This window comes from Lissotriton helveticus, chromosome 8 (assembly GCF_964261635.1).
Source record: "Lissotriton helveticus chromosome 8, aLisHel1.1, whole genome shotgun sequence".
In the NCBI taxonomy this organism is placed as follows: Eukaryota; Metazoa; Chordata; class Amphibia; order Caudata; family Salamandridae; genus Lissotriton; species Lissotriton helveticus.
In genome coordinates this window covers 1595443278-1595468931 of record NC_136069.1, presented here as the reverse complement: position 1 = coordinate 1595468931, position 25654 = coordinate 1595443278, and the positions used below count along the sequence as shown (strand labels likewise).

The following is a 25654-nucleotide window of genomic DNA, read 5'->3' as shown; positions in this document are numbered from 1 at the left end:
AGTTCTTTTCTGAAGGAGATGTGGTTTTGAGTAAGGCGGAGGTGAGTGGGGAGTGAGTTCCAGGTACTGGCCGCCAGGAAGGAGAAGGATCTGCCACCCATGGTGGATCTTCGGATGCGCGGGACTGCGGCGAGGGCTTGATTGGACGATCTAAGTTGGCGGGTGGGTGTGTAGAAGGACAGTCGAGTGCTGAGGCATTCGGGTCCTAGTTTGTAGAGGGCCTTGTGTGCGTGGGTGAGAAGACAGAATGTAATTCTCTTGTTGACGGGAAGCCAGTGGAGGTCTTTTAGGTGTCCGGTGATGTGATCATGGCGAGGGATGTCCAATACGAGTCTCGCTGATGCATTTTGGATGCGTTGGAGTTTTTTCTGTAATTTTGCTGTGATTCCGGCGTATAGTGTGTTACCATAATCCAGTCGACTCGTGACCAGTGCGTGGGTGACAGTCTTTCTTGTTTCGAGGGGGATCCAGCGGAAGATCTTTTTGAGAATACGAAGTACGTTGAAGCAGGAGGATGAGACTGCGTTGACTTGTCTGGACATCGAGAGGGAGGAGTCTAGGATGAAGCCCAGGTTGCGTGCGTGGTCTGTGGGTGTGGGAGCTGTGCCCAGAGCAGAAGGCCACCAAGAGTCGTCCCAGGCAGAGGGGGATGATCCTAGGATGAGCACCTCCGTTTTGTCTGAATTGAGTTTTAATTTACAACAAGGGGTGGTGATGGACAGAGTCTCTGAATTAAGCAGAATACTCTCACCCAGTCAAGAGATCAGGGCTAGATCCAACACCGTTTTTTAGCTCATTGCACCATCCCAGTTTCAGAACCTGGCTGTATGCAAATTAGTCTGTCCCTGGCCCAGTGCATCATGGGAACAGGGCAGACCAGACTACAAAAGCCAATTCTTACACTGGGAAGGAAACAAGCTTCCGGGGACCGGTTTCTGGCATTTCAGCCGTCTTCCTTGTAGAAGGAGGATAATGCATCGCAGAGGTCTTGGGAGGGAGTGATGTCGTTAGATGCTGCGGCGGGGTTGGTGAATTCTTTGACGATGTTAAAAAGTTCCTTGCTGTTGTGGGCGTTGTTGTCGAGACGATCCTTGAAAGCGGATTTCTTGGTGGATCGAATCAGTTGGTGGTGTTTGCGGGTGGCCGCTTTGAGGGTGGCCATGTTGTCGGTAGGTGGTTTTTTTTCTCCATGTTTTCTCTAGGGTGCGGCATAGCTTCTTGGATTTTTTACGGTCATCATTGAACCAGGGAGCCTTTTTGCTGCCTGAAATGATCTGGTGCTTTTTCAGGGGTGCTAATTCGTCAGCGCTGTGGGTGATCCATTGCTTGAGTTTGGTGGCCGCTTGGTTTGGGTCCAATGAGAGGGTGGGAGGGTTTTGGTTGAGTGATGCGAGGAGTTGGTCGGTGGTGATTTTGTTCCAGTTTCTCCGAGGAATAGGTTGTGGGTCCAGGTGGTTTTGTAGCTGAAGTGAACACAGCTGTGGTCCGTCCAATGGAGAGCTGTGGTGCGGTCGAAGAAAATGTGCTTGCTGGAGGTGAAGATAGGGTCGAGCGTGTGCCCGGCTACATGGGTAGGGGTGTCCACAAGTTGTTTGAGTCCGAGATTGGCCAGGTTGTCCAGAAGGGAGTTGGTATTGCTGTCGTGTTTGTTTTCAAGGTGGAAGTTGAGGTCTCCTAATAGAATGTAGTTCTCGGAGGCGAGGGCATGTGGGCTGACGAAGTCAGTGATGTCATCGCTGAATTGAGTGCGGGTTCCTGGAGGCCTGTAGATGAGGGTGCCTCTAAGTGTGGTCCTAGGGTCGGTGAGGATCTGGAAGTGGAGATGTTCGGCGGTTGCAAGATTATCGTCGATGCTGGTCGTGATTTTGATGGTGTTCCTGTGGATGATGGTGATACCTCCTCCTGTTTGGTTGGTGCGATCTTTCCGGATGATCTTGTAAGCGTCCGATATGGCTATAGCGATGTCGGGTGCTGATGTGTTCATCCATGTTTCAGTGAGGAAGGCGATGTCCGATGACGCAGTGTCGAGTAGGTCCCAGAGTTCAGTGGCGTGTCTGTGGACCGAGCGGGTGTTCAGAAGGATGCATTTGAGGTGGTTAGAGTCAGAGCTATGTTTGGAGGGAGTGGATTTGGGGAGGGTCCTAAAGCAGGCGAACTTGCAGGTGTGACAGGCGAATGGGCTGTGGGTACGTCCTGGGGTGGTTTCGCAGCATTGTAGTGCGCGTCCGGGGTTGAGGGCGAGGAGAGTTGCGGCATCGTATGCGAGTCTAGTGGGCTGGGAATGGCGGGGGCCAGGGGGTGTGGCGCTGGGAGCGGTCCAGGCGCGGACGGGCATAGACGGGCTTACCTTTGGCGCAGCTTCGGCGCGGCCACAGCGCGTGGACGCTGCGCGTAAATCCATCTGTCTTAAATGAGGAGTAGAGGGGGGCGGAGCGTGGGAGGGGCAGCTGGGAGGCGGGGAGGAGACACGGTCCACGAGTGACCAAACAAAATGGACGGACGGAAAACGAAACTGGGGCAAAGTTACACGACCACAATGAAGACAATAAATAAACAAGGCAATGCAGCGCGATATGCAATAAATGTAAATACAAACAAACGATACCAGGCGCTATGTTAGCTTCGAGGCGCTTTTGAAATGCAGGCGATGTCGGAGCGCGATCACAGAGGCAGGTGATGGGAGTCAGGAGCAATCACTGGGGCAGGCAGTGGGCAATGCAACCAAATTCAGCAGGAGGAGGGGAGCAGTCAGCCAGGGGATCCAGGCGGGGAGCGTGGAGGAGCGACCGCTATGGAACTAATCCAGCTGGTCAAGATGAAGGACACTTCGGGGTGAACTACGATGGAACCCTTTTAGACTTAGACACTTCGAGAGTCAAGACCCACGGGAGCACCGGAGTACTCGTGTTACCTCACCCAGAGAAGCCGGGTGCATAGGTGTCTTTTGATGTCGGGTTTCATTGTCTATTTCAATGAAGAGCTGCGAAGAAGTGCTGCAGGCGACTAAAGGAAAAGTGTCCGGTTGGATCGGAGATCTGAAGAACCTGAAAGCAGAGGGGACAGAGTCTGGGTCACTAGCAAGTGAACAGGACGGCAACAGGAAGATGCCGGCCGATGTCCGGTGTTTTTAGGTGAAGTGAAGCTCGACTCTTCAGCCACGAGGACCAGGAGGCGTCGACGACGACCAGGAGCTGGATTCAAGCTGTCCCACGATGGATGTCAAGTGCTGTAGCTTCAGAATCCGGATTGGACCAAACAAGCCTTGGCAACTGCAACCCACGAAAGAAGACAAGATTGGCTTTGGTGCAGACCAGCAAGGTCTGAGGGACTCACCCTTTGGAGGGGAGTCGGGGCACGTCTGGAGCAACAAGGAAAGCCCAAGAAACAAAGGATTGTCCTTTGTGGGGACCCACTAATCAACAGACTAGAGATTGCGAAGGATCCTCGAACTGCAGTGAAGAAAGGGGACTCACGGGACACTCGTGGAGTGCTGACCTCTCAGTTTCGGTGCAAAAGGTGCTCGGGGCAAGGGCAACAAATAGCCCAATGCACAGCTTCAGGAAACTTCGGTAAGTCAGTGTAGTTGCAAAATTGCAGGATGTCCAGGAGTTCCAGTCCCACGTCTCTCGTGACGGCTGCGGGTCTCCGCTTTGCTGAGATCTTGTGTCTGCCTCAGAGATGTCTGGAAGTCCGTGTCCTGTGTCACAGATTCTTTCGGATCTGGCAGGAGCCTTGAAAATGCAGACCGGCAAGATGCTCTTAGGTGCCTGTTTGAACAGGGGGGTCACTCCTTGACCCCAAGGGAGATTTCTTACGTCTTCCAATCGATATGAAATGTCGAAGGTCCAAGATTTCTGTTTGAGTTTCGTCCAGGGTAATCTAAAGTTCTAGTGACTCTGTTCCTGGACTTATACCAAGTTTAGGGGTTGGACTAACTCTAGGGTCCCACCTATGGGAGACCCTGAGGAGGGGTGGTTACACCCCTTCCCCTTTGTCCAGTTTCGCGCCAGAGCTCAGGCTGAGTGCCCCAGCAACCGGTTTGATCTGGGAAATGCATGGAGCACCTTGTGTTCCCCAGGCAGTGTCTGAAAAGCATTCACTGAATGCAACTCATCCTGCCCAATACACTAAAGCCCGTCTGGGGAGTTGCTGGCACCTCCCTGGACAGGAAACCTATTGTCCAGTCCTCCCCTGCCGGAGTTTCGTCCAGCAACAGTAGGTCAGACTCGTGTCTGTGGCAGCAGCATCCATTTTGTGATGCTGAGGCTCTTTTAAACTTCTACCGGGTATACCAGTGTGCATGTCTTCTCCCTCTAGAAGGGTGGAATGCTACCTCCGCCGCCAGAACTGGCGGGGGGTAGTATTCCAAAGTGTTCGACACAAAACACGACATGTTTTGATAAAGCCTAACAAAAAGTTAGCATTAACCGCGAGGATTATAATGTACTTAAGAGTATATGGTATGGCTAGATCATAGAACAGCTATAAGGAATGGATTCCGAAAGCTGCAGAGGGGCTCAGCTTCTGTGGTGCCATTTAGGAAGGCTTCCCAGAGGTGGCACAATACATGCTTCAGCCCCTGGTAGGTCTCTGGGGTACGTATGCCCTTGGTACCTAAGGTACCATATACTAGGGGCTCATAGGGGTGACCCAGTAACCCATCTGGTATGTACCTAAAGTGCATGAAATCAATTTAGAGAGAACAGCCAGGCTGTGGTCCTGATTAGCAGGGACACAGCCAGACTAAAGTCGATAAACCAGTGAAATACAGCAAAAAGTGGGGGTAACCATAGGAAGCAGATCCTACTCTCCTACACCACTCTATTATTCGCCATTACACACCATGGTGAACACTCCACGCCACTCTCCTCTACGCCACAAACCTTTAGCCATGCTGAACAGGAGCCATGTTAGTGTAAACAGGGCTAAAACAATTGACAAAACCAACAGCTATTGTATAGGAGGTACCTATTGGTTTTGCCAATTCTTGTTTTTGCATGTTTCCATTGACATTGCCCAATTGATATCCAGCAACCCTTTATTACACCCAGACACTGCCCGCTGCTTTGCCAGCCCCCATAACATGGCTGACACGGTTCTTCCCAGAAAAGCACAGACATCGCGCTAAAGTTTCAGAGAGAGCGATGTGTGCGACATAACCAGAACTGTCGGTGGCTAAGATGCTAGTTTACCTCATTTTGCCTGCAGCCTATTGCCTACAATGAATGGTAGGCGATCGGACCCACTCTGTAGCAGACCATGTGCATTCTACCATATAATTTGGAACTGCCCCAAAATGTTATCCTACCGGGACTCAATATACAGTGCATGATCAGGCTACATGGTGAGGCGATGCCGCTTTTGGTCAAGTGGTGTCTGTTAAATGTGTGGGAGGCTATGGAACTGGCGAGGGGACATCAGATCAGGGTGACAATGGGCCTGATGATTCCAAACTCAACATAGCACTTCACTGGGCAGCTGAAGCTATACCACCCCTTCATGAGTGGAAGAGGGGACATGGATTGCTGTATGGTATCTGAAAAAACAGTCTATGAAAATAAGTGAAAACTGAGGCAGCCCTCAAAAATGGGGAAGGGTGTGAAAGATTATGAATGAATACAGAGGATTCCCAAGCACCATCCCTGGGGCCTGAACGCTACAATCTTTGGTTAATGAAGACAACAAATAAATGGGAATCCTGGATGAGTAACAGTGAATCTGCACTGTACTGGGATGGAAGGAGAGGGATAAATGTATTCTGTGGTGTTATTCTGATATATAACGGTATGACTACTTTTCATCAATAAAAAGATGTTATGAAAAATAGAAACATTTACTGCTCCTACATTCCATATCTGGAGCCCATTTCAGAAATACACTGGTATTCTTGACATAATGAAAAACCATTGTAAGGAGTAGATGAGTTGTTGGCTCTGGTTACTTCGGGTTCTTGGACACCCTATAAACCATATATACCCTTACAACCAGGAGCGTCTAGCGGAAATAATAGTACTTTGCTTTTGTAAATCGGCCATCCTGACAAAAAGTAACAGATTAAAACGGTCACAAATGGCCATTTTGTCCTATTCATTTTCAAGATTTCCATTCTTCAACAGATTCACTGGGAAAACTTTCAGGGATCTACACGTATGCCACTTTGCTAAATTCATAATTTGGTGTATTTTTCAGAAATCAATAGCTTTCTTGATAACATGGGTTGTACACCGGTTTCCACTTCAAACTTGACATAGGTTAAACACAGAGAACAATAAAAAAAATGGGCAACCTCTTTAGAAAAATGGCAAAACTGTGGTTAATATTTTTTGTTTTTTGATTTAGCTCTGCATGTTCCTGAAAGCAGGAAAAATTGACTTTAGCAAAGCAAAGCAAACTTTTTGTTGAAGGAAAACAATAGATCACTTTTCTGCAGAGCACTTTTTCCCCCAATTTTTTTCCCTAAAACCCCTATAATTGAGCTATCTTTTGGCTATTTTATCAGTACCCCTCCAGGGGAATCCACAAACACTGGGTACCTTTAGAGTCCCCAGTATGTTGGGGAAAAAAGACGCTAATTTGCAAAGATATCTTATGTGGAAAAAAGGTTGAGCCCCAAGAGCAAACAATCCCAAATAGCCAAAAAAGGGCTCATCACTGGGGAGGAAAGTCCAAGCACTTATCGGTTTAAATAAGAATAGTAGTGTTGACATTTCATAGGCGGATTGCACCACAACACAGCGATGCAAAGCTAGGGCAAGGCCTTGTTGCTTGCCTTTACAGGAAAAAAGTCTCCCAGTGACCAAATGATACAGGATACACAAGTAAAATGCTTCAGCTGACCATCTCTTACGAACACAAAATCCCCTACAAGAAATGTATAACTAGGTTTGTTAAATTTGGAATACACAGATATGAAACGCCCAGTCTTCTCTTGGATTGTTAATCACTCACATTTTTTGTACTACTTTGAGTAGAATGGTTCCATCCGCAAGCTGAGTCAGTTGCTCAACTGGTTCATGTACTTTAAGGCTGTTTATCTAGAGAAGGAAAAGAAATTAGCAATATTAACCTGAAATGATACACGTGGAGATGAGCCTTTAGAAAGGAAATAATGTGAATTTGCTTTACAGGAATTTAATTTAGAAAGATGTTAGAGAAACCACCATTAAATGCACATTAACTTCAGGTGCATAAATGAAGTACCGGTCAGTAACCATAAAGTTTAATAAAATTAGCCCTGGGATTCCTTAAGCTGGAGTGAGACTACTGGAAATAGTTTAAAATATTAAGAGTGAAAGACCCCTGTCCTCCAAAGTGCCCCTGTAATTGATATTCATTTGCCAGTCTTACTCAGGGATTGACTGCTTCAACTCCTCCACCTCCTCCTCCTCTGCCATTCCCTCACCCCTCATGGTACATGTTTTACTAAGGTTGTAACCAATTGTGACTGAGAAGGGCATGGGACAGCTTGAGATGCCGGGCTGGACTACTATACCTTTACGCTCCCTCCATTCCGATAATCAACAACCCACTGACACCGGCAGTGGTAGACTCCAATACTGAAGCACATCAGAAACAGCTGCGCAGATTCCTACCCAGGGGGACAGTTCCTCCCCCCTCCTGGAAACTGAGCGCCACCCAACAGTCAGTCACAGATTTCCCCCTATACCAGCTCAGAGCCACTCGAAAAGCGATACATAAAACCTTTGCGGAACCCCCATCCACCCTAAACGCCTTGAAGCACATACTGACTAATGCCATAAGTTGATAACGCAGCTGTTCACCATTATGCAGAGCAGGACATGGGTGTGCACACCAGGAGCTTATGCCCAGTGGGTGGCAGACACTACCCCTTCTATAACGGAGAACAATGGGCATACTGCTGTGGGCAAACTGAGGCCCTCTCTCCCAACTATAGACTGAGTCTTATACATTTTAAGTTCCTCTATACAACATAACATACACCAAACAGTTGCAACATATGGTATTGAGGGAGGACTCACGATGCATACGCTCCTCGATGCCCCAGGCCTCCTTTATGTACCTGGCCTGGGAATGCCCCAAAATTGAAGAATATTGAACAGCAATATGCCATACCCTCCAACAAATCACGTGTCGCACCAAAGCACGGACACCAGTCAACCTTTTGGGGTATGTTAAGGAGGAACCACTAGAAACTAGATGACAGGTAGCCATGCTCCTATTACTAGCTAACCGGCAAGTAGCTACACACTGGGGAGGGAGAACTGCACCCTGAGTAGACCACTGGCTGCGAGATGAGGCCTACTGCCATGACCAATTAGCAGCCTACTGGGAGCTGCTGCCACTGGTGTCACGGCCCGGGAGATTTGGGAAACACTTTTTATTTCTAAGACTACGAGACACCACTACTCCTGTACTTCTGAAGAAATAGGGAACAGTGATTATGGAACCTGTACCACAAGAAATTGGGCGGGGTGGGAGAAGAGTAGGGAATAGGAGACCTGGTTACATACCTACAGCGCCTACTGAGAAAAAAAAACAAAGGGCTTCATGGAGAAGACAATTGTATGATAAGTAATTGTAAGGCCACAAGAGATGAAGCAACTAGTGGGATCCTCAGGCTCTGAATGCGCATGAACACCTACCTAGGTCTTTCCCTCTGTCCTTCCCCTCACCACCTCCCTTGCTCCCCTCTCTCCCCCCAAGTTGTCACTTTTCTCTAAGTTGTATGATTTGAAAATCACTAAAAATAAATAAAACAAACAAAAGTAGTCCCAATTAACTCCAAGTCCCCGCCCAAGGACCATAAATTACAAAAAAAAATGGAGGATAACCTACACTTTTACAGAAGTCTTGAATTGCGTCTCCGATTCACAGATTTTGTTTGTGGATGGGACATTTACTCTACAGCTTTATGAAAGCTATGACGCCTGTGCAAGAGTGTCATTCTTCCTAATCCACTTAGTTGTGATACATTATTAAGAAGCCTTAACATGTTCAAAGTCTAACATGTTCAAAATATAGTCCATTTCCACATCTTGGAGAAACATTAGCACTGCTAGAGAATATGATCCACAGGGTGAACTTGCTGCATAGATATAGCTTGTGGGGCCCAAACTGTGCTTCTAAAGCATCAGAATCCGTGTCTAAACTATAAATGGGGAGAGGGTTCTCTGTTAAGGGTTCACCTAGTTCAGTTGATCTTAAGAACGAAGCCAAATCAAGGCAGGAAACCATTACTCCTTGATAACGTCAGAATTGAATTATAAAATTTAAAAATCCCATCTGCCACCTCTTCCTCCCCCACTAACTCCACACCACATTCTCTCTAAGTGACATGGCACATGGGTCCTTTACCAGGTCCTTCTGTTGGATGGGAATCCACAAGGACCTGTCCGATAAGCTTCCTCTTTTGTGCTAGCTTTGCCCCGAGACTAATCTAACTTCTGTTAATGCATTTACTGACAAAGATCTCACACAAGTTTTAATTACAAGGGCAGCTGAGGAGCAAAAAAGAGGATTACTACTTACCCACGCAATGAGAGCATCCACTTTGGAGCGGCAAAGGGACATCTTTTAACTGGTCTATAGCCTGGAGGGAAGAAAAAAAAATAAGATTTATTGCAGATGCCAAGAGAAACAACGCTACAATACCTCGAGTCAACATTATGCAGAAAGGAGGCAATCATTTCCAAACAACCAAGGCAAGGATGTGTATATAGCAAATAAATATTAAAAGCCTAGAACAACTATCACTGCCAGATAAGAACATTTAGGTATTCATCTGGCACATTCACAACTTAAATACAAATACTTATTAGCCTTATGGTGCTCCGGGGACCCCATTCTTGGGGTCAAAACCTAAGAGTAGGCAGTGTATGCCGTTCCCATGGACCGAGCCTCAGTAAGTCCTGGGGCCTCTGTTTAAAAGAGGAGGTGGGGGGGCTACACAACCCTACTCCCCGTGGCTTATCAGGCCCAGGACCCCATCTCATGGGGCCAGAACCAATTAAAAGCGGTAGGGGGCATGTGGCACCCCTTGCCGAACCTTTATAAGCCCAGAGGACAACATCCCCAGTGGCCGTACCTTTCTTTGCCATTTTGTTTTTAAATGGCAGCTGCCATGTTATAAAAATATATTGAGATTAATAGGGCCTACCCTCCCCATCCAGCAATGCCAGATTGTGTTTTTATGGTCCTGCTGCCTAAATAAAAGGGAGGGGGGGCAACACAGCCCCCACTGCCTGAGGCCCCTACAGGAGCAGCCATGAGGCCGCTACAGGAGCAGCCATTGCTCCTGCCCGGAGGAAGCAGCTATTTATGCTGCTTCCTCCGGGCCGGAGCAATCTGTTGTTCAGTTTATCTGCCCATATCAGCGCGAGCAACCAGAGACCAGTCTGCTCCCTGCCGGCATGAGCATTTATAAAGTCCCTTCCGTCTGGGAACAGACTGTTTGCTCCCGTTGTCATGTAGTCACACTTAAACTCATTGTAGGCAAGAAGGATCTGCTTTCATGGTCACCCCCATTTTTTGCTCTCGTCATGGTTTTACTGACAAGTCTGATTGGGATCCTACTAATCAGGACTCCAGTCTCTGTGCTTCTCCCCTAAATTGGACATGGTGAGTACTTAGTTACGCTGCAGATTGGTTACTGGTGTACCCTGATAAGTCCCCAGTATACTCTACTAAGGTACCCAGGGCATAGGTACACCAGGGGTCTCCCATGGGCTGAAGCATGTATTATGCCACCCATGAGAGACTACTCAAATTGTGACTATAGTCCTGCCTTTGCAGCCTGTATAAGCTGGTGCTAGCACCATTTACGACAGATGTACGTTTCCTTACATCTGAGGTCACTGCAAATAAAACCTAGAAAATCACCCAAAAGGCAGGCCTTTTAATCCTGAAGGCAGGGTGCTAGGTCCTAAGTGTGAGGGTGCCCCTGCACGAGCAGAACACCCCTACAACCTAAGGACTCCATTCTCCCGGGTTGTAAGTGCATCACCATTACAATACATAGAGTGGCCACACGTCATTATGCGATGGCCATCTCGACACTGCCTGTAACGAGCCCGGTCATGTTTGGTATCAAACACGATGGACTCATACTCCAACACTGTAAACAGGTGTGGGAGGTACGATCCATGCACTGTACAGCTCCTCCAGGAGGCCCTCAGTGCTCCCGGTACCAGTCTTCTAGACCCAGACACTACTACTGCTGCTGCCGAACAGAGACACAATTCTGTCCCCTACTGCTGAGCCAATCTCAAGAAGAGGAAGGCTGGACAATAGGTATCCTGTCAAAGGGAGGTGGGGCCATCTCCCAGGCAGGACTTAGTGTATTGAGATGGAGTGGTGCTGGCAAGCACCACCACCCTGACTGCTAAAAGGGCAACATTTGTCACCCTCCTTCCATACTCCAGTGCAGGGAGCCGTTTGTTCCCGCTCTGGACGAAACCAGACAAAGGACATGGGAGTATTCTCCCCACTGTCCAACCTCTCCTCTGGGAGGGTACCCTGAATCGTTCCAACCTCTTCCTTAGGGTACATAAGGGATTACCTGTGGGTGGGTCCCTAGAGTCGTCGTGGGTAAAGATTCAGATCTCATACCACGTCCACTGTCCGGTCATTCTAGACCTCTCTGGACTTCGCGTTGGGAACAGAGTGAAACTGGGAAGACTCCTGCTGCTCCTGGTCTTCTCGTCCTGCAAGGGTGCTTCAGAGTCTGTGCCTGTGCTCCATACAGGTTCAGCAATGGGCCTGTGGACTTCCAAGACACTCGAAGGCATCTCCCTTGGGGTGAAGGAGTCACTACCCTGCATCAGCAGGCACCGCAATGCAACTTTCCGTTCTGCTCATCCTGGGCTCCCATGGACTCTGAAAGGCTCTGCAACACAGGTGGTGGTTCTGAAACTTCCTTGGGGCCTGCACGGTCTTCTCACAGAGTTTGAGGCCAGTATCCCTCTTCGGAACCGCTGGGACAGAACCACTATGCACTGCGTCGACTTGCCATTGCAAAGGCTTGTTGACTCTCTCCTCCAAATATCTTCTGGATCCAAGAAGCTCCAACCTCAAGCATCTCCTGCAGCCAACATATTCGCCTGCAACGCATCCTTTGCACCGTGGGCCTTCATCCTTTGGTGAGCTGCTCGAGGTCCTGTTAAGACACCTGTGCTTTCGGCTCTTGGGTCCTCTTGAGGGTCTTCTTTGTCTTCAGTTGGCTCCCCTGCTTGGTCGGGGCCTGCGCTGACTTACCTGCTCATGGTGAGTCACTTGGACCTTGCTTGTCCCAACACTGACACCTTTTTCTTTAACTACATTAGTTTTTGTTGCCAAATACTGGTTAGTGCCCCATCCAGGCACTGACCCCTTGGCCCCGGACATCGACGTGGGACAGTTTGTGCACAGCTCCTGGTCCTCTTCTGCATCGCCTGGTCCATACAGCTGCACTTCAAGAACACTGTCAAGTCTCCTGCATTCCCGACATCGGTGGGCATTAGTCTACCGTGCCTCCTGGTAACTCTTGATTGACGTAGACTCTGTCCCCTCTGCTTGCAGGTACTTCTCACCTTAAATCCACCTTTGGGTTCCAACTGACATTTTCGCCTTCTTCGCCAGAGGCATCTTCATGAAATCCTCCATTGTGGTCTACTGCGGTTTCCGACGTCACTTCGCACCTATGCACCCGGCTTCCCTCATGTAGGTATCCGGTTTCCTGGGGTATTCACGGGTGGGATGACTGTTCAACCTTCCATATTCCACTGGGTTTCTTCAGGGTCCACTGGGAAGGGTCGTTCTTGAAAACTATAACCGCAAATTACCTATTGACTAACATTGAGCACTCTGTCGAGTTCCCACTCTGCACACGACCTCGTGGGGTTCCGAGATAATCACCTTGGGTAGTTTCTTGGGTCCGTTCTTGAATTATGTCATGGTTCGCATTCCACTATTTTAGTATATTGTCTGGTCTCCCCCTGGGGGCCCCTGGGTATTCTGTACTAACTACGAATTCTATTGACAAAGTATGGTGTGAATTGTGTTGTAGATAATACATTGTGTTAGTGAGTGTTAATAAATACCTATTTTATAACTACACTGTGGTTCTTTTTCACCTACCCTACACCATAAAGATTAAGTACTGGTAAAACAAGCTGCTAGTCCTGAAGGCTGATCTCCACAGCTACCACTTAAAGAGCTTTCGAAGGTGGTCTAAGGCACTAAAATCACCATAAGGGGTGTCTGGATTGGTGCAAGGTGCTACACTTACATAAGTGAGCAGCATATAGTAAGCCAGCCTCTCACACTAATGTTTTATATTTGCCATCTTTTATTAAACGTTGACATTTGACAAACATTTGCTTGTGTCCCTGTGCATGTTAATATTCTCTGAAATGGCGCTGCTTACATTTACACATTATCAAGTGACTTGAATATCCTGTACAAGGGATAAGTTAACTACGCAAAATGCTGTTCGTTATTGTACACTCCGTGATTGAGCTATCATGAAAGAATCAATAATAATGACCTGACTGGGGCTCTGGCATGATTGCACGAGTTCAGTTTATTATATAAACCTCATTCCTTTGTTAAAGCACAGGAGCATTTTGTTGGCACTACTAAGGCCGCCCTCATTCCGGAATGCTTACCTCTTACAAGGGATGATTCCATTCTCCCCACCACCAAGACGGGCTCCCTGATGACACTTAGCAGCAGGTAACAAGGGAGGAGGGGGAGGCGGGGGGGGGGGGGGGTTTAGATCACCCTATTGAAATTCTAGCAGATTCATTCATCCTAGGTAGCGCTAGTTATAGGAGTATGAAATATACCTGTATTTATATGCAAGCCTATATTCTCTGCAACAGCACAATGTTGACTTTTTATATTCACCATTCTCGTACTGCTGATCACACTATTCGGTTTCCTTCTATAGATTATTGCGGCACACGGATTTTACACTGGAATCCTAATGCTTCAATAAATATTGAAATGCCATGTTGTGTATTGCTGGAGTATCTCTTTGGGTATACATGAATTACCAAACAAAAAGGGTTCTAGATCGTTTCCACGATTTCCTAGGGGAGCCAGAGTTGTCCTGTTCGGAGGTTGCACATTTCCCCCCGTCACCTTGCCAGGTTAGGGGTACAGAAGGTGCACTGGGAGCTAGCAGGACTAAGGCCAACATATCCTGCTTATGTCCGTAGAATCAGTCTTGCACCCCATAGACCTGTAACGACTGCCAGCAATATTTTTCTCATGTTGCTGGCCGCCAATCCGAACGCTTGCTCCAGTAGGAGTCCGACTCCTTTGGGGGAGAGAGGACCCAGGGGGAATAAAAAAAACTCACTGGTCCAATCAGAACACTATTTTTAAATTGGCACTCCTGCAAGACACTGGCAGATAACAGTCCAGATTTACAAATATTTTTTAAACCGTCATTTCTCGAAAACTACTGAACGGATTTACACCGAAAAACAAAGAGCACACTTTCTGATCTAGGCTCCTGCCAAATTTAGTGTAAAACTGTTCAGTGATCTAGCATTTAGCTGTATCTAAAGGTCCTATGGAACAATGACTGGGGAAAATGCATTTTGGGATGCCCCCACTGCTCTTTTTTCTCTGCTCCCGCTTGAGCTTGACAAATCACCACGAAACTTCCCATGAGTAGTCAAAAAGTAGCACTTTTTGGGAAAGTGTTGTGGAGATATGTCAAGCTGCGCCAAAGTTAATAGCAACACAAAAGGCATTTCCTATGGAAACACAATCCTAAATAGAACTACCCAGTGGCAACTGAAGCAGGGTTATAGATAGAGAGATATATAGATATTAAATTAAATGGAAATTCCCTTTATCCATTAATCTTAACAAAAAGCCCTCAAATTCTTGGAACAAAATATTTAATTATGATTTCAGGTAAAATTTAAACATTTTCTTCTTCCAACAGGAGAAGCAGAAACATTTCCTACCCATGACCTTTAAGCCGACCATCAGTGTTCCATAAATGTATTCGACTAAGAACCATAAAAGTTAAGAGTCAGATTAGTTGTGTCAAAGTACTGTTCCATAATTAAGTTACGAAGCTTATAAAACTATCCTATTAATTTACATAAATATATAGACTAATAATGTACATCTGAAAAGGTGAAAATGTGTTGAAATATGAATTGTTAAATGGAATTAAAAAAAGCAGAGAAGAGAAAAGCTTTGCTCTTGCCTGGCATGAGCATTTTTTAACTCTCACCCACAAATAAGTGCTAACATGGGAGTCTGCTCCCAGCCAGTGGGAGATTCAAAACTGCTCCCAGCCAGTTGAGAGCAGACTTGTGTTCCGTTTACCCGCCTGCACTCCTATGGGCAGGGAAACAAAACACATTGATCCTGCCCGGAGGGAGCATACAAAAAGCAGCTGCTCCCTCAAGGTGGAAGCAATGCTGGCTCTCGCACCGTGCACGGAGTGAGCTGGGGCTTCAGGGGCCATGGGGCTCCTCCAACGGGGACCAGGCCACCCACCTATTATAAAGAGAGGCACGGGGTCCCCGGAGCCAAGAAGGTGCGCCTCCCCCACCCCATTCACCCCTTTTCAATAAGATACAGCTCTGGTGGATGATGGTGGGTCTGCGAACTGAACCGTAAAACTAAGACTAACTGGTCATAGCAACCAGGCTGTTTAAAGAATCACAGGTGAGGCAAAAAGATGCCACGCTATAAGGGCTGTGGGAAGCACACATGAGAACATGGACAACATAACCTGCCCCAGAGGAATAAGGAAGTGTTGGAGAAAACACTTGATAGAAACAATAATACTATGAAGTCCGGCCACAGATAATCAACCCATGACTAGACTTGGTTCAGGGGCCAAGGACACAAACCCCTACCTTTGAATTAGATACCAACTCTTTGCTGTGGAAATTAGAATGGGATCTAACCGCTCTCTGTGACAGAGGAAGAATAATCTCCGAGAACATCCACAATAAGAGACACCCCTACAATGCTGAATAAAAGCACTGCAAGAAGAGCAACAATAGTTGATAGAGCACCCTCTCAGCCAAAAAACACTCTGAGAGAAGACAACCCTCCAGGACTAATGAACGTAGAAGCCCAGGAGAAGCAAAAGAAATGCATAACGACCAATCCAAGGTCGAACAAGAGTCCAAAAAGGAGCGCAGCAAACCAAAGCAGACACATACTCCCTACGGGCATACTTACAACTTATACCTGTATATACGTGAACACATACGCCTATAGATATAGAAATATAAAGTATTATCCCCCATACGGGAAGCGAACCCCTCAGCCACCTTCAGCAAGGGGGGTGACTGACTAGTGTAGGAACAAGAAACCCTCTTATAATAGAGGTATGCATTGAAAGATATACATACCAACATATATTGATAATAGACCAAAGCTGCACAGCAACAGAGTGATTATATACAGATATTTTCAATAAGCTGGAAAACCAGCAATCAAAATACCATTTAAGAGGAGTGAAAAACGACAACCGCCCACGAGCAAACCCTACTGCCTGACAAGGCTATCAAGACGAGGTTATCCAAAAATAAAAAGATAGGTGTAAAATCTTCCGCTATAAAGGAAATAAAGACCACCACTGAGGTCCATCGAGAGCTACAGTCGAAAAAAAGGCCAACACATTAAAGTCCCCAACAGATCACAGGTATCAGATCAAATCCTGACTGATACTTCATCTCTTGCTACAAGAAGTCAAAGTCGTAACAGGATCAAGCCCTACGAAATGGAAGTCTTGAAACAATGGATGGCAGTGCATGGAGCCAAAAGGATTGAGGCCATAAAGAAATGTCCTAGCCTAAGACACAATGTATTCCTGACTAAAAAAGGTAATACCAACCCCATCCTCCAAAGTAAGAGAAAGGGAAAGAAGAGAAAATTCCTCCACTCAGACAAAATTCACAAATAAGGTGAAAACGGTATAACAGACATTTGAGCGATCCAATACCTATCTAATCCCATTAGGAGGGGGAAAAATCTCCAGGAAATGGATGGTAAGAAAGACCTTAACCTCCTTAGAAACCAATCCTCAAAAGAATGGCCTAGAACATCAAAAAAACACATTCCAGAAAGAAACCTTTAGATGAAAATTAGCCACAATACCATCAAAAAATGAGAAGTGAGACAGCAACATCTGTAAAACAACCAGATAAGAAAATACTGATTGTAACAAGACTTGGTAAATGACTAAAGCCTATAGGAAGCAAGTAAAATAAAGCATTCCAGATACAGGAAGAAACATCTACTCAGAGATTAAGTAGAGAAAAGGAATCGAATATAGATATTCATCAATTGTGCCAGTCGTAAAAAATTGCCACAAACATGTACCACATGGGCATATACATTATATAAAATTGTGTCACACTATACTGAAGAGTTGCCCGACTACTCAGTTTTGTGGCCCACATTTACTGCTGGACCGCAGGCATCAACAAAGCTTGCCCCCGCATGTCCTTCAGTGTCATGGACCGACAGACTGAACAGGACTCCAAGCCATGGGCACACTCCAAATAAATACCAAGGCAACAACTAACTGTCTCAAGAAGTAACAGCCATGAATTCCCAAGGGCTTGTGAAACACAGAGAAAATGGATACACACCGAAGAAGACAGGTAATACAGAACCTTCAGACCAATGCAAAAAGCATTGTAGGAATTCCTATGAAGCCTTTAAAAAAAAAAACTCTAACCATGAACTGTATGACCGAAAACAGCTAAGGAATCTGCAGCTAGAAATCTCCATCAGATGGTTTCCGACACTGCCTATCACAAAGCGCAAGATAGTGAGTTCACCCCATCAAGTTCGAAGGATGAACAAATAAATTACCCATCCCCTCCCACATAGGAGAAGGCCTCCAAGTCTTCCATAGCATACACCATAAACTCTGAATTTACTTGCAGAACTCTTCAAAAATTGAAGCACTTATAATAAATATGCAGTCCGCTCAAAGAGACAACAACCTGCCATAAAATGCATAGTCCCAAAGGACTTTAATAATGAAGCACAAGAGCATGTATTCAAATGATTACAAAGCATAGGCTCTAAATCCATCAGCGTGATAATAATATGCACACCACAAGAGTAGTGTGGACGTACCACGCTGATTATTCGAACGAGTAAAAACTAGAACGTTCCGATATACCAGACTTACCACTGGCATACAAACACGTCCCTATGAGACAACGAAAGGTCAAAATCATTCAAATTTTTTTTTAAAACCTTTATTTTGAAGTTTTCAAGTGACATTACATCAATCAAGAGGCGCAGTTACAAGTACACAGTGCACATCATAATTAGCAATGATAAGGGCATGTACAGAGGTGGGGTCCCCGAGTCTAGACACGGCTATAATCCCAGTGCAGCAACATGTCAGCCGGTCTCAACACTCAAGGCCAAAGTTACATCGCAGTCAGATCCTTCTGTCGTGCCCAATTCCAGTAAAAAGCATACAGTAGCACAGTAAATTCCAGTTACAGTGTAATGTTAATACCTCAGTGTGCTCCACACCTCCACATTGTCAGTTCAGAAGACATAGGGGCACTTAATTCTAAAACCGCTCCCTCAAAGCTCACACATATTATGGCCCTGTGTCTCTGATGTCGCGAGTGCGTCGATATAATGGGGGCGTTTGTGACGTGTACATAGTCGTGTCGCAGCAAATGGGCGGAAGGGCATCTAAGTATGAGTCTCATCCACTTAGTCATCACTCCCTCTGCTCAGATAACATTTGAGTGGGCCCCAGATATCAGCAGGTCATGAGGTTATGGGCAATAGCTCAGAGTACGTGGTAATCTGCTCCTGACAATGTGAGGTCACGTAGCCAGTCCTTGAATTTCGGGGCCCTACCCCTGCCCCATCTGCATGCCACTCGCCTCTTGGCCATGAGGAAGGCAAGTGCAAGAAATTTGCGGTGCGTTGCTGGTATAGATGCTACGTATCCCAAAAGTGCCATGAGAGGGGACGGGTCAATGGTCAAATCTATAATTATTGGGAGGGCAGCAAACACCTGACACCAATAGCTCTGAACAGCTGCACATTCCCACGCCAAGTGGAGAAAATCTGCACCTGGGGCACGACACCTATCACAATTATCTGTAGTGCGAAGTTTGAAGCGATACATCCGGGCTGGAGTGCAATAAAGCCTACGCAAACATTTATAATGAATAATCCTAAATCTGCTGCTAGATGAGATGCGTTCAGTCTGCCGAAGGCAGAACTCCCACTGTTCTTCTGACATTGGGGTCTCTAGTTCTTGGTCCCATTTAGCTCTAGCCGGTACTTGCGGGGGCCATCGATGAGTGGACTAATCTATTGATAGTTGAAACCGATTTGCTAGGGGTATCGTCTTGTAGCATGCGCTGCAGTGGGGGGCAACAATAAGGGGATCCTCCGGAAAAGCGGGTGTAAGGGCCTGAAGACCTTGCTTGAGTCTAATGTAGAGAAAGACATCGAGTGGGGTCAGTTGTACACCTTCACCGAAATGTTCTATGGAGCGGAATGTTCCATTGTGATATAGGTCACCCCACGTTTTAACATTAGTTTTATGAAGTAGCTTACGGAATCCTGCCTCATGAAGTAGGGGCAAACTTGGGTGATAGGCAAGGGGCTAGAGTGGTGCGTACACCATGTCTATGTCCAATTTTCGAGTCAATTGGGTCCATGCCGTCACAGTGCTCAGCACTGGTGTGGCTGTTTTATCTCTGCCAGTGACCAAAGTATATATCGCACCCTCGATGGGTATTGGATGAGCCAGCCAATGCTCTGCTGCCAATTGAGGCATGTATCTCGGCTGTTTCACCCAATAAAAGGCATAGTGAGCCTGCGCAGCTTGATAATAGAGCTCAAAATCAGGAATGCCAAATCCTCCTTTGTTATATGGCTTAATGAGGACATCCCATTTGAGCCGAGGTGATTTCCCGCCCCACACTAATCTGATAAGTTCCATTCTAAGTTGTGAAACAAAATATCGGCCTGGATGGTAAGGAATGTTTAAAAATAAATATAACAATTGAGGCAAGATCACCATTTTGATCAATGAGGTCCTACCCGCCATTGAGAGGGGCAATGTGATCCACCGGGAGATATTATCTGTGATGCGATTCATTGCCGTACCATAATTGGCCCTCATCAATTCGTCTCGATTTTAGTCTATGTGGATGCCCAGGTATTTGAAATCACCCTCACACCAAGCAAGAGGGTAATCTAGCGGAAACTGCGTCGTAGAGGCCGTGAGAGGAAATATACAAGATTTGCCCCAGTTGATTTGGACTCCGGAGAGTCTACCAAAACGCACAAATTCACGAAGGATCGGGTTTAAATTGTCGCCGGGGTTCCGTACATATAAAGTAATATCGTCTGTGTACAGAGATATAAGTATTTGTCGTTGAAAACATCTTAGCGCCTTGTCGTTGTGTCACTGTCTCAGTCTCGCTGCAAGAGGTTCTGTTGCTATAGCAAACAACAGCGGCGATAATGGGCATCCCTGCCTGGTACCTCTAGTGATAGGGAATGCCGCGGAGAGTTTACCATTGATGAGCACCCTGACCTCTGGAGCTTCATATAGTAGCTTGATCCAAGAAAGGAATAGGGTAGGAAATCCCATGCGTTCCATCACTTGGAACACATAATCCCACTCCAAGGTGTCAAACGCCTTGGTGGCATCAAGGAAAACAGCCGCCAAAGGTAGATCTTCAGAGACCGTGTTCAGGATCGAGAAAAAGGTCCGCAAGTTGTGCGACGTTGCCCTGCCAGGCACGAAGCCCGATTGGTCTGGTAAGATCAGATTAGGGAGCAGGAGACTGATACGTGTTGCAATCAATTTAGCCAGAATCTTCACATCACAGTTAAGCAATGAGAGTGGTCGATAAGAGTCACACTTATTTGCCGGTTTGCCCGGTTTCAACAATGAGGTGATCAGGGCAAGGCGCATGGACGGGGGCAAGTGGCCAACTTCCAAGGCATCTTCGTAGACCTCTCTCAACACCGGCGCCATAAAATCAATGTACGTTTTATAGAATTCTATTGGGATTCCATCAAGTCCTGTAGCCTTCCCTGATTGCATGTGCATGATTGCCCCATTTGAGCTTGATGAGGTGAGAGATGCTTTCAGGAAGGCTCTTTGTGCATCACTGAGCCATCCTAGAGATACATCAGCAAGGTAATCTTGCAAATTTAGCCTGTCCGTTCTAGAGGACGTATATAGAGCGCTGTAGTGGTTCACAAATGCATTAAGTATCTGCATAGTGTCCCTATATACCAGGTCTTCTGAGTGTTCTAGTTCCAATATTACATTAGTGGGCCTCAGTTTTTTAGTCGCAGCTAGTGCCTTTCCCGGCCTCTCACCCTCACCAAATCAACGCGCCGTCCAATATTTGCCTCTGAATTTGCTTTCCCTGACGGCGTCATCCGTATATTCGGTCAATGTGTCGCGGATACTGGAAAGGGTGGCATTGTCAGGATGATCAATAAGAACATTCTCCAGGGCCTTAAGCTTGTCCTCTAAAAGCGCCAATCGATTCACTATGCTCTTCAAAATTCCTGACCCTTTTGCCATACATATGCCCCTTAGGGTTACCTTAAAGGAATCTTTGTTGCGTCTGAAGAAGTCTAGGCACTCCTCCCGCAACTCCTCTTGGAATGCATTATCTAATAACATCGTGGGCTGTAACCGCCAAGAAGTCGGAGGGGGACCGAGGTCCGTTGATCGCAGTGTGATTTGGACAGGCGAATGATCAGAGTAGGTTCTGGGGAGGTGTTGTGCTGTAATGAGCGCAGTATAGAGCTGTGGTGAGATGAAGATGTAGTCAAGCCTCGCCCATGACCGCGCATGTGCCGTGAAATGCGTACCTTCCCTTACATCTATATGCATGTGTCTCCAGGTGTCCAGAAGATTGTGATCATTGATGGATTCAAGTAGCGTTTGTCTAGCTTTAGTGTAGTGATGTGGGGCAGGGTGCGATCTATCTACAGTAGGGTGGAGTGTTAAAATCACCTCCCCAGAGAATGTGCTGCGGACCCGTGCCTACAATTGCCGCCCACAGGTCTTCAAAGAAATGGGGGTCATCCGTGTTGGGGCCATAACAACATACCAACGTAATAGCTATATTTCCCAGTCTGCCCCACATTATACAATATCGCCCTTGTCCATCCTCTTTGGTGCCTGCTAGTACAGAGGGTGTGCCTCTCTTTACCAAGATCGCCGTGCCTCTCGCATATGTCGAGTAAGAGGAGAAGAGCAAAAAAAGCCTTACAGCTAGTAAGGACAATTCCTGGGCACTCTGGTGTGCACAAAAGTGCGTGATTCGAGTTATGAACACTCCTTCAAATGAATGACTGTAGTCATAGTAGTTCAAAGGTTTACTTCAAAGAAATTATTATCCATAGTGACGATACAGTTCAATTTTTCAAACAAATTCCATATTCCTTCATATGGTAATGTTGTGATTCAAAACATGGGTCAAAGAATCATGATGGTAATTTTAACTCCGTGGGTTAAAAGGAGAAGGCAGTGCACACCGCCCATCTACTAGCAAATGTGGGAACTGGTCGGTGGTTGAAGTGGGTCTCCTGCAAAAAGGCTATGTGTATTGAATGGCGATCCAGGTAGGATAAGATTTGTCTCCTTTTTCTCGTGTCTCCTAAGCCCCGTACATTCCATGATAGTACATTCAAATCAGTACCTCCCATGTGTGCGGCTATGCTCAGGGACTGTAGAGTGTGTCAGGAAGTACCACAGCAACCAGACATTGCGACCAGCTGGCAGACGAAGAGCACAGAGTGCCGCTGCCATGTCCATCCACCCATACAAGCCTCCCCGATCCGTACATGCCAATGTGTCTCCATCAGAAGCGTGAATGTGTACCATATGCACCTCAATATACGTTCTATCAACATGCTCATCAAGCGATCCTGTAGGATCCAGGTTAAACAAGTCTTCGACATTCGTTACTTCCAAGTTAACCATAACATTCCCGAACTCCCCCTCCCAGCGCCCCATAACTGAAATCTCCACCCCTTAGTAGAGCCAAACAACCCCAGTGCTTCAGCATCATCTATATCCGCAGATACATCACATGACAGGCCCACATTTCGGAACGTTAGTTGGGTATTGAGAGGCATAGCTAAAACTTCTCCTTGCCTATTATCGTCCGAAGCAGATATCATGATATGGGCCCAAACATCTGCGCCGTCCATTCCTTTTTTTAAAAGGGCACAAATCTCACTATTGAAGCAGTCAACACTAAACATTCTTACCAGATATGCATCAATACTGCCTGTGACACTGCTGCACAATAAGTCATACAAATAGAGCATCAGTCCACCCACCACCCACTGAAGCATCCCCAACTTGCCAGAATCCCCATGCCACCCCCCACAACATCCAAACAACTCAAGCTTTGCAAAATAAGCAACAAGGTCAATGGGGTATACCCTATGGGGAACATCAAGAGGTAAGCGCAGAAAGCCACCCCCCACCACCATACCCAGCATCCCGTACGGCCTCCAGTGGGCATAGCCAAGGGGAAGGGGGGGGGGGGGCCTGGAGTACATTACCGCCAACAGTCCAATATCTGTCCATGTCATTGTCGCGCAGCAGCAGCGTCATCTTCTCAATCAGCGAACTGGTAGGCCACCGAAGTAATATCCACAAAACAGTCCGATGTGAAGACATCGGGCCTCGGATTCATAGCTCTTCATGTAGCGATTGCTCGTCATCACGGTCTCTGTTGTCATAATTTCTGCGCTCAGCTCTTGCACGCCGTAGGTGTTTCAAGAATTCTTCCACTTGTTCTGGATTGGTGAAAAAGCGTTGCTTGGCTTGGTGGGTTACTCTTAACTTAGCAGGGTATAATAACGCACAGTCAATCTGTAGAGCACGGAGTTTTTTCTTTACATCCAGGAATTTCCGCCGTTGTTCCTGCACCACAGATGTAAAGTCAGGGTAAAATGGAGAAGTTGACTCCATCACAGGAGAGATTGCGGCTGGTGCGCGCTGCTCTCAGCGCCGTGTCGCGGTCGCGGTAGTTGAGGAGACGCGCAATTATAGGCCTCGGTGGGGCACCTGGTTTAGGCTGCGGCCCAAGTGATCGGTGTGCTCGTTCGACAATGAATTGCTTGGAAAAGGCTTCACTGCCGACCGCAGCAAGCAGTATCTTTTCGACATATTCCTCCATGCGTCCTGTGTTGGTGGACTCCGGCACACCTATCACGCGAATGTTGTTCCTGCGGCTGCGGGCCTCCAACTCCTCGTTCTTAGCCGCGATGACTCTGAGGACGTTGTCCATTCGCGAGAGTTGTGTGGAGTGCGAGGCAGTCGTATCATCGTGAGCAGATATGCGCCGTTCGGCTTCCGTAATGCGTTCCTCGTGTAAATCCATTTTTTGTGCTATAGCGTCCATTCTGGATGAGATCCGATCCACTTTGTCTACTATCGTAGCAATCCCCTGCCTCATTTCTTGCATCAATTGCTGTATTGCGGATTCTGAGGAGGCGAGACTCGTCCCAGCTGTCGAGGGGCTCAGTGAACACGCTGCATCTTGCGTATTGCGCAGTCCTTTCTTGCCGCCTGTATTTTCGAATGTCAGCTTAGGTTGCTTGTTGTCGGGTTTCCTCATTTTAGGCTGTGTGTGTTGGCCCGCTGTGACAGATGATTGCCGCAGTTCTCGTGGAACTCGGTAAAGGCAAGTATTCGTTAGCCTGTTTATGGCGCAGTGCAATCAGATGACCGTAGGTCTAGTGTATAAACAGGTAGTCAGATCCCAGAGGCGCCTCGACGGTGCGGGAGAATGGGCAACCACACCACCTCCACTAGAACAGTGTATGCTTCGTGCAGATCCAGACGACGACAAGGGTGAGCGCTCAACACCAGGCCTGCCAGGTATGGTATTGTTGTTGCGGGTTAGTGCAGCAGTCCGGGACGCCCGAGGGGGCAACGTGCGCTACGTGTCTACGATTCGGGTCGAGCGTGCAGACAGTCTACAACCCACATCCTCACCGCTCTTCAAAGTGGTCGTTCGGGGAAGGGGCCACTTAATCAGGTTCGCATCCTTCTCATTAAAGCATCTGAGACGCTGTAGGGCAGCACACCTGAGCCAAGCAAAAATAGCAGCCTTCATGCGCCGTCTTCGAGCCTGTGTGCAGCGCGGCACCCCGGAGCGTCAATGGGCCCACATGGCGTCAACGTAACACAGTACTGTCCTGCAATATATATTTCGCCGCCGAGACAAAGGGGAAAGTCAAGTGGTGTAGCGCTGATCTGGCGGCGCCTCAGGACCACACGTCAGCCCCACAGCGTGTTCTGTGAACCCACAGCCGTCAACGCGCCTGCAACGCCTGTACCGTGATCCGCCGCCTAAGTCTCGCAGCAGCCGTGGATCTATCTTTGTAGCTTGAAGTTCTGAATTGGGTCAGCTACTGCTCTGACCTTAAAGTAGGGTATCTTGCCACTCCACTGCTCGGGCTCGGCGAATCCCAGGTATCACGGATGGCAGGCACAGGGCCCCTCAGTCACTGCCGCCGCGTCCAGAGTGCCCCTGGTTATTATCATAGGGAGGGGCGGAGGGGGGAGTCAAGTCTGGCCTTCCTGATGTCCGCAGTGGGGAGTCAGCCCCCCTCGATCCCCCAGCCGGCCGATGCGGTCGAGAAAGGCCCGCCG

General features: G+C 47.4%; 1 protein-coding gene across 11 annotated transcripts in view; it reads right to left on the bottom strand.

Moving 5' to 3' along the window:
* NUMA1 (nuclear mitotic apparatus protein 1) overlaps positions 1-25654 on the bottom strand; it is an 832005-nt gene that overhangs the window by 716398 nt on the left and 89953 nt on the right. For all 11 annotated transcript variants that reach the window (XM_078658631.1, XM_078658637.1, XM_078658630.1 and 8 more), the window contains exons 2-3: positions 9511-9571; positions 6949-7034 (exon numbers count right to left, since the gene is read on the bottom strand). In XM_078658631.1, the coding sequence (XP_078514757.1) occupies positions 6949-7034; positions 9511-9552 (128 nt within the window). In that variant the 5' untranslated portion in view covers positions 9553-9571. The remainder of the gene's footprint in view (positions 1-6948; positions 7035-9510; positions 9572-25654) is intronic.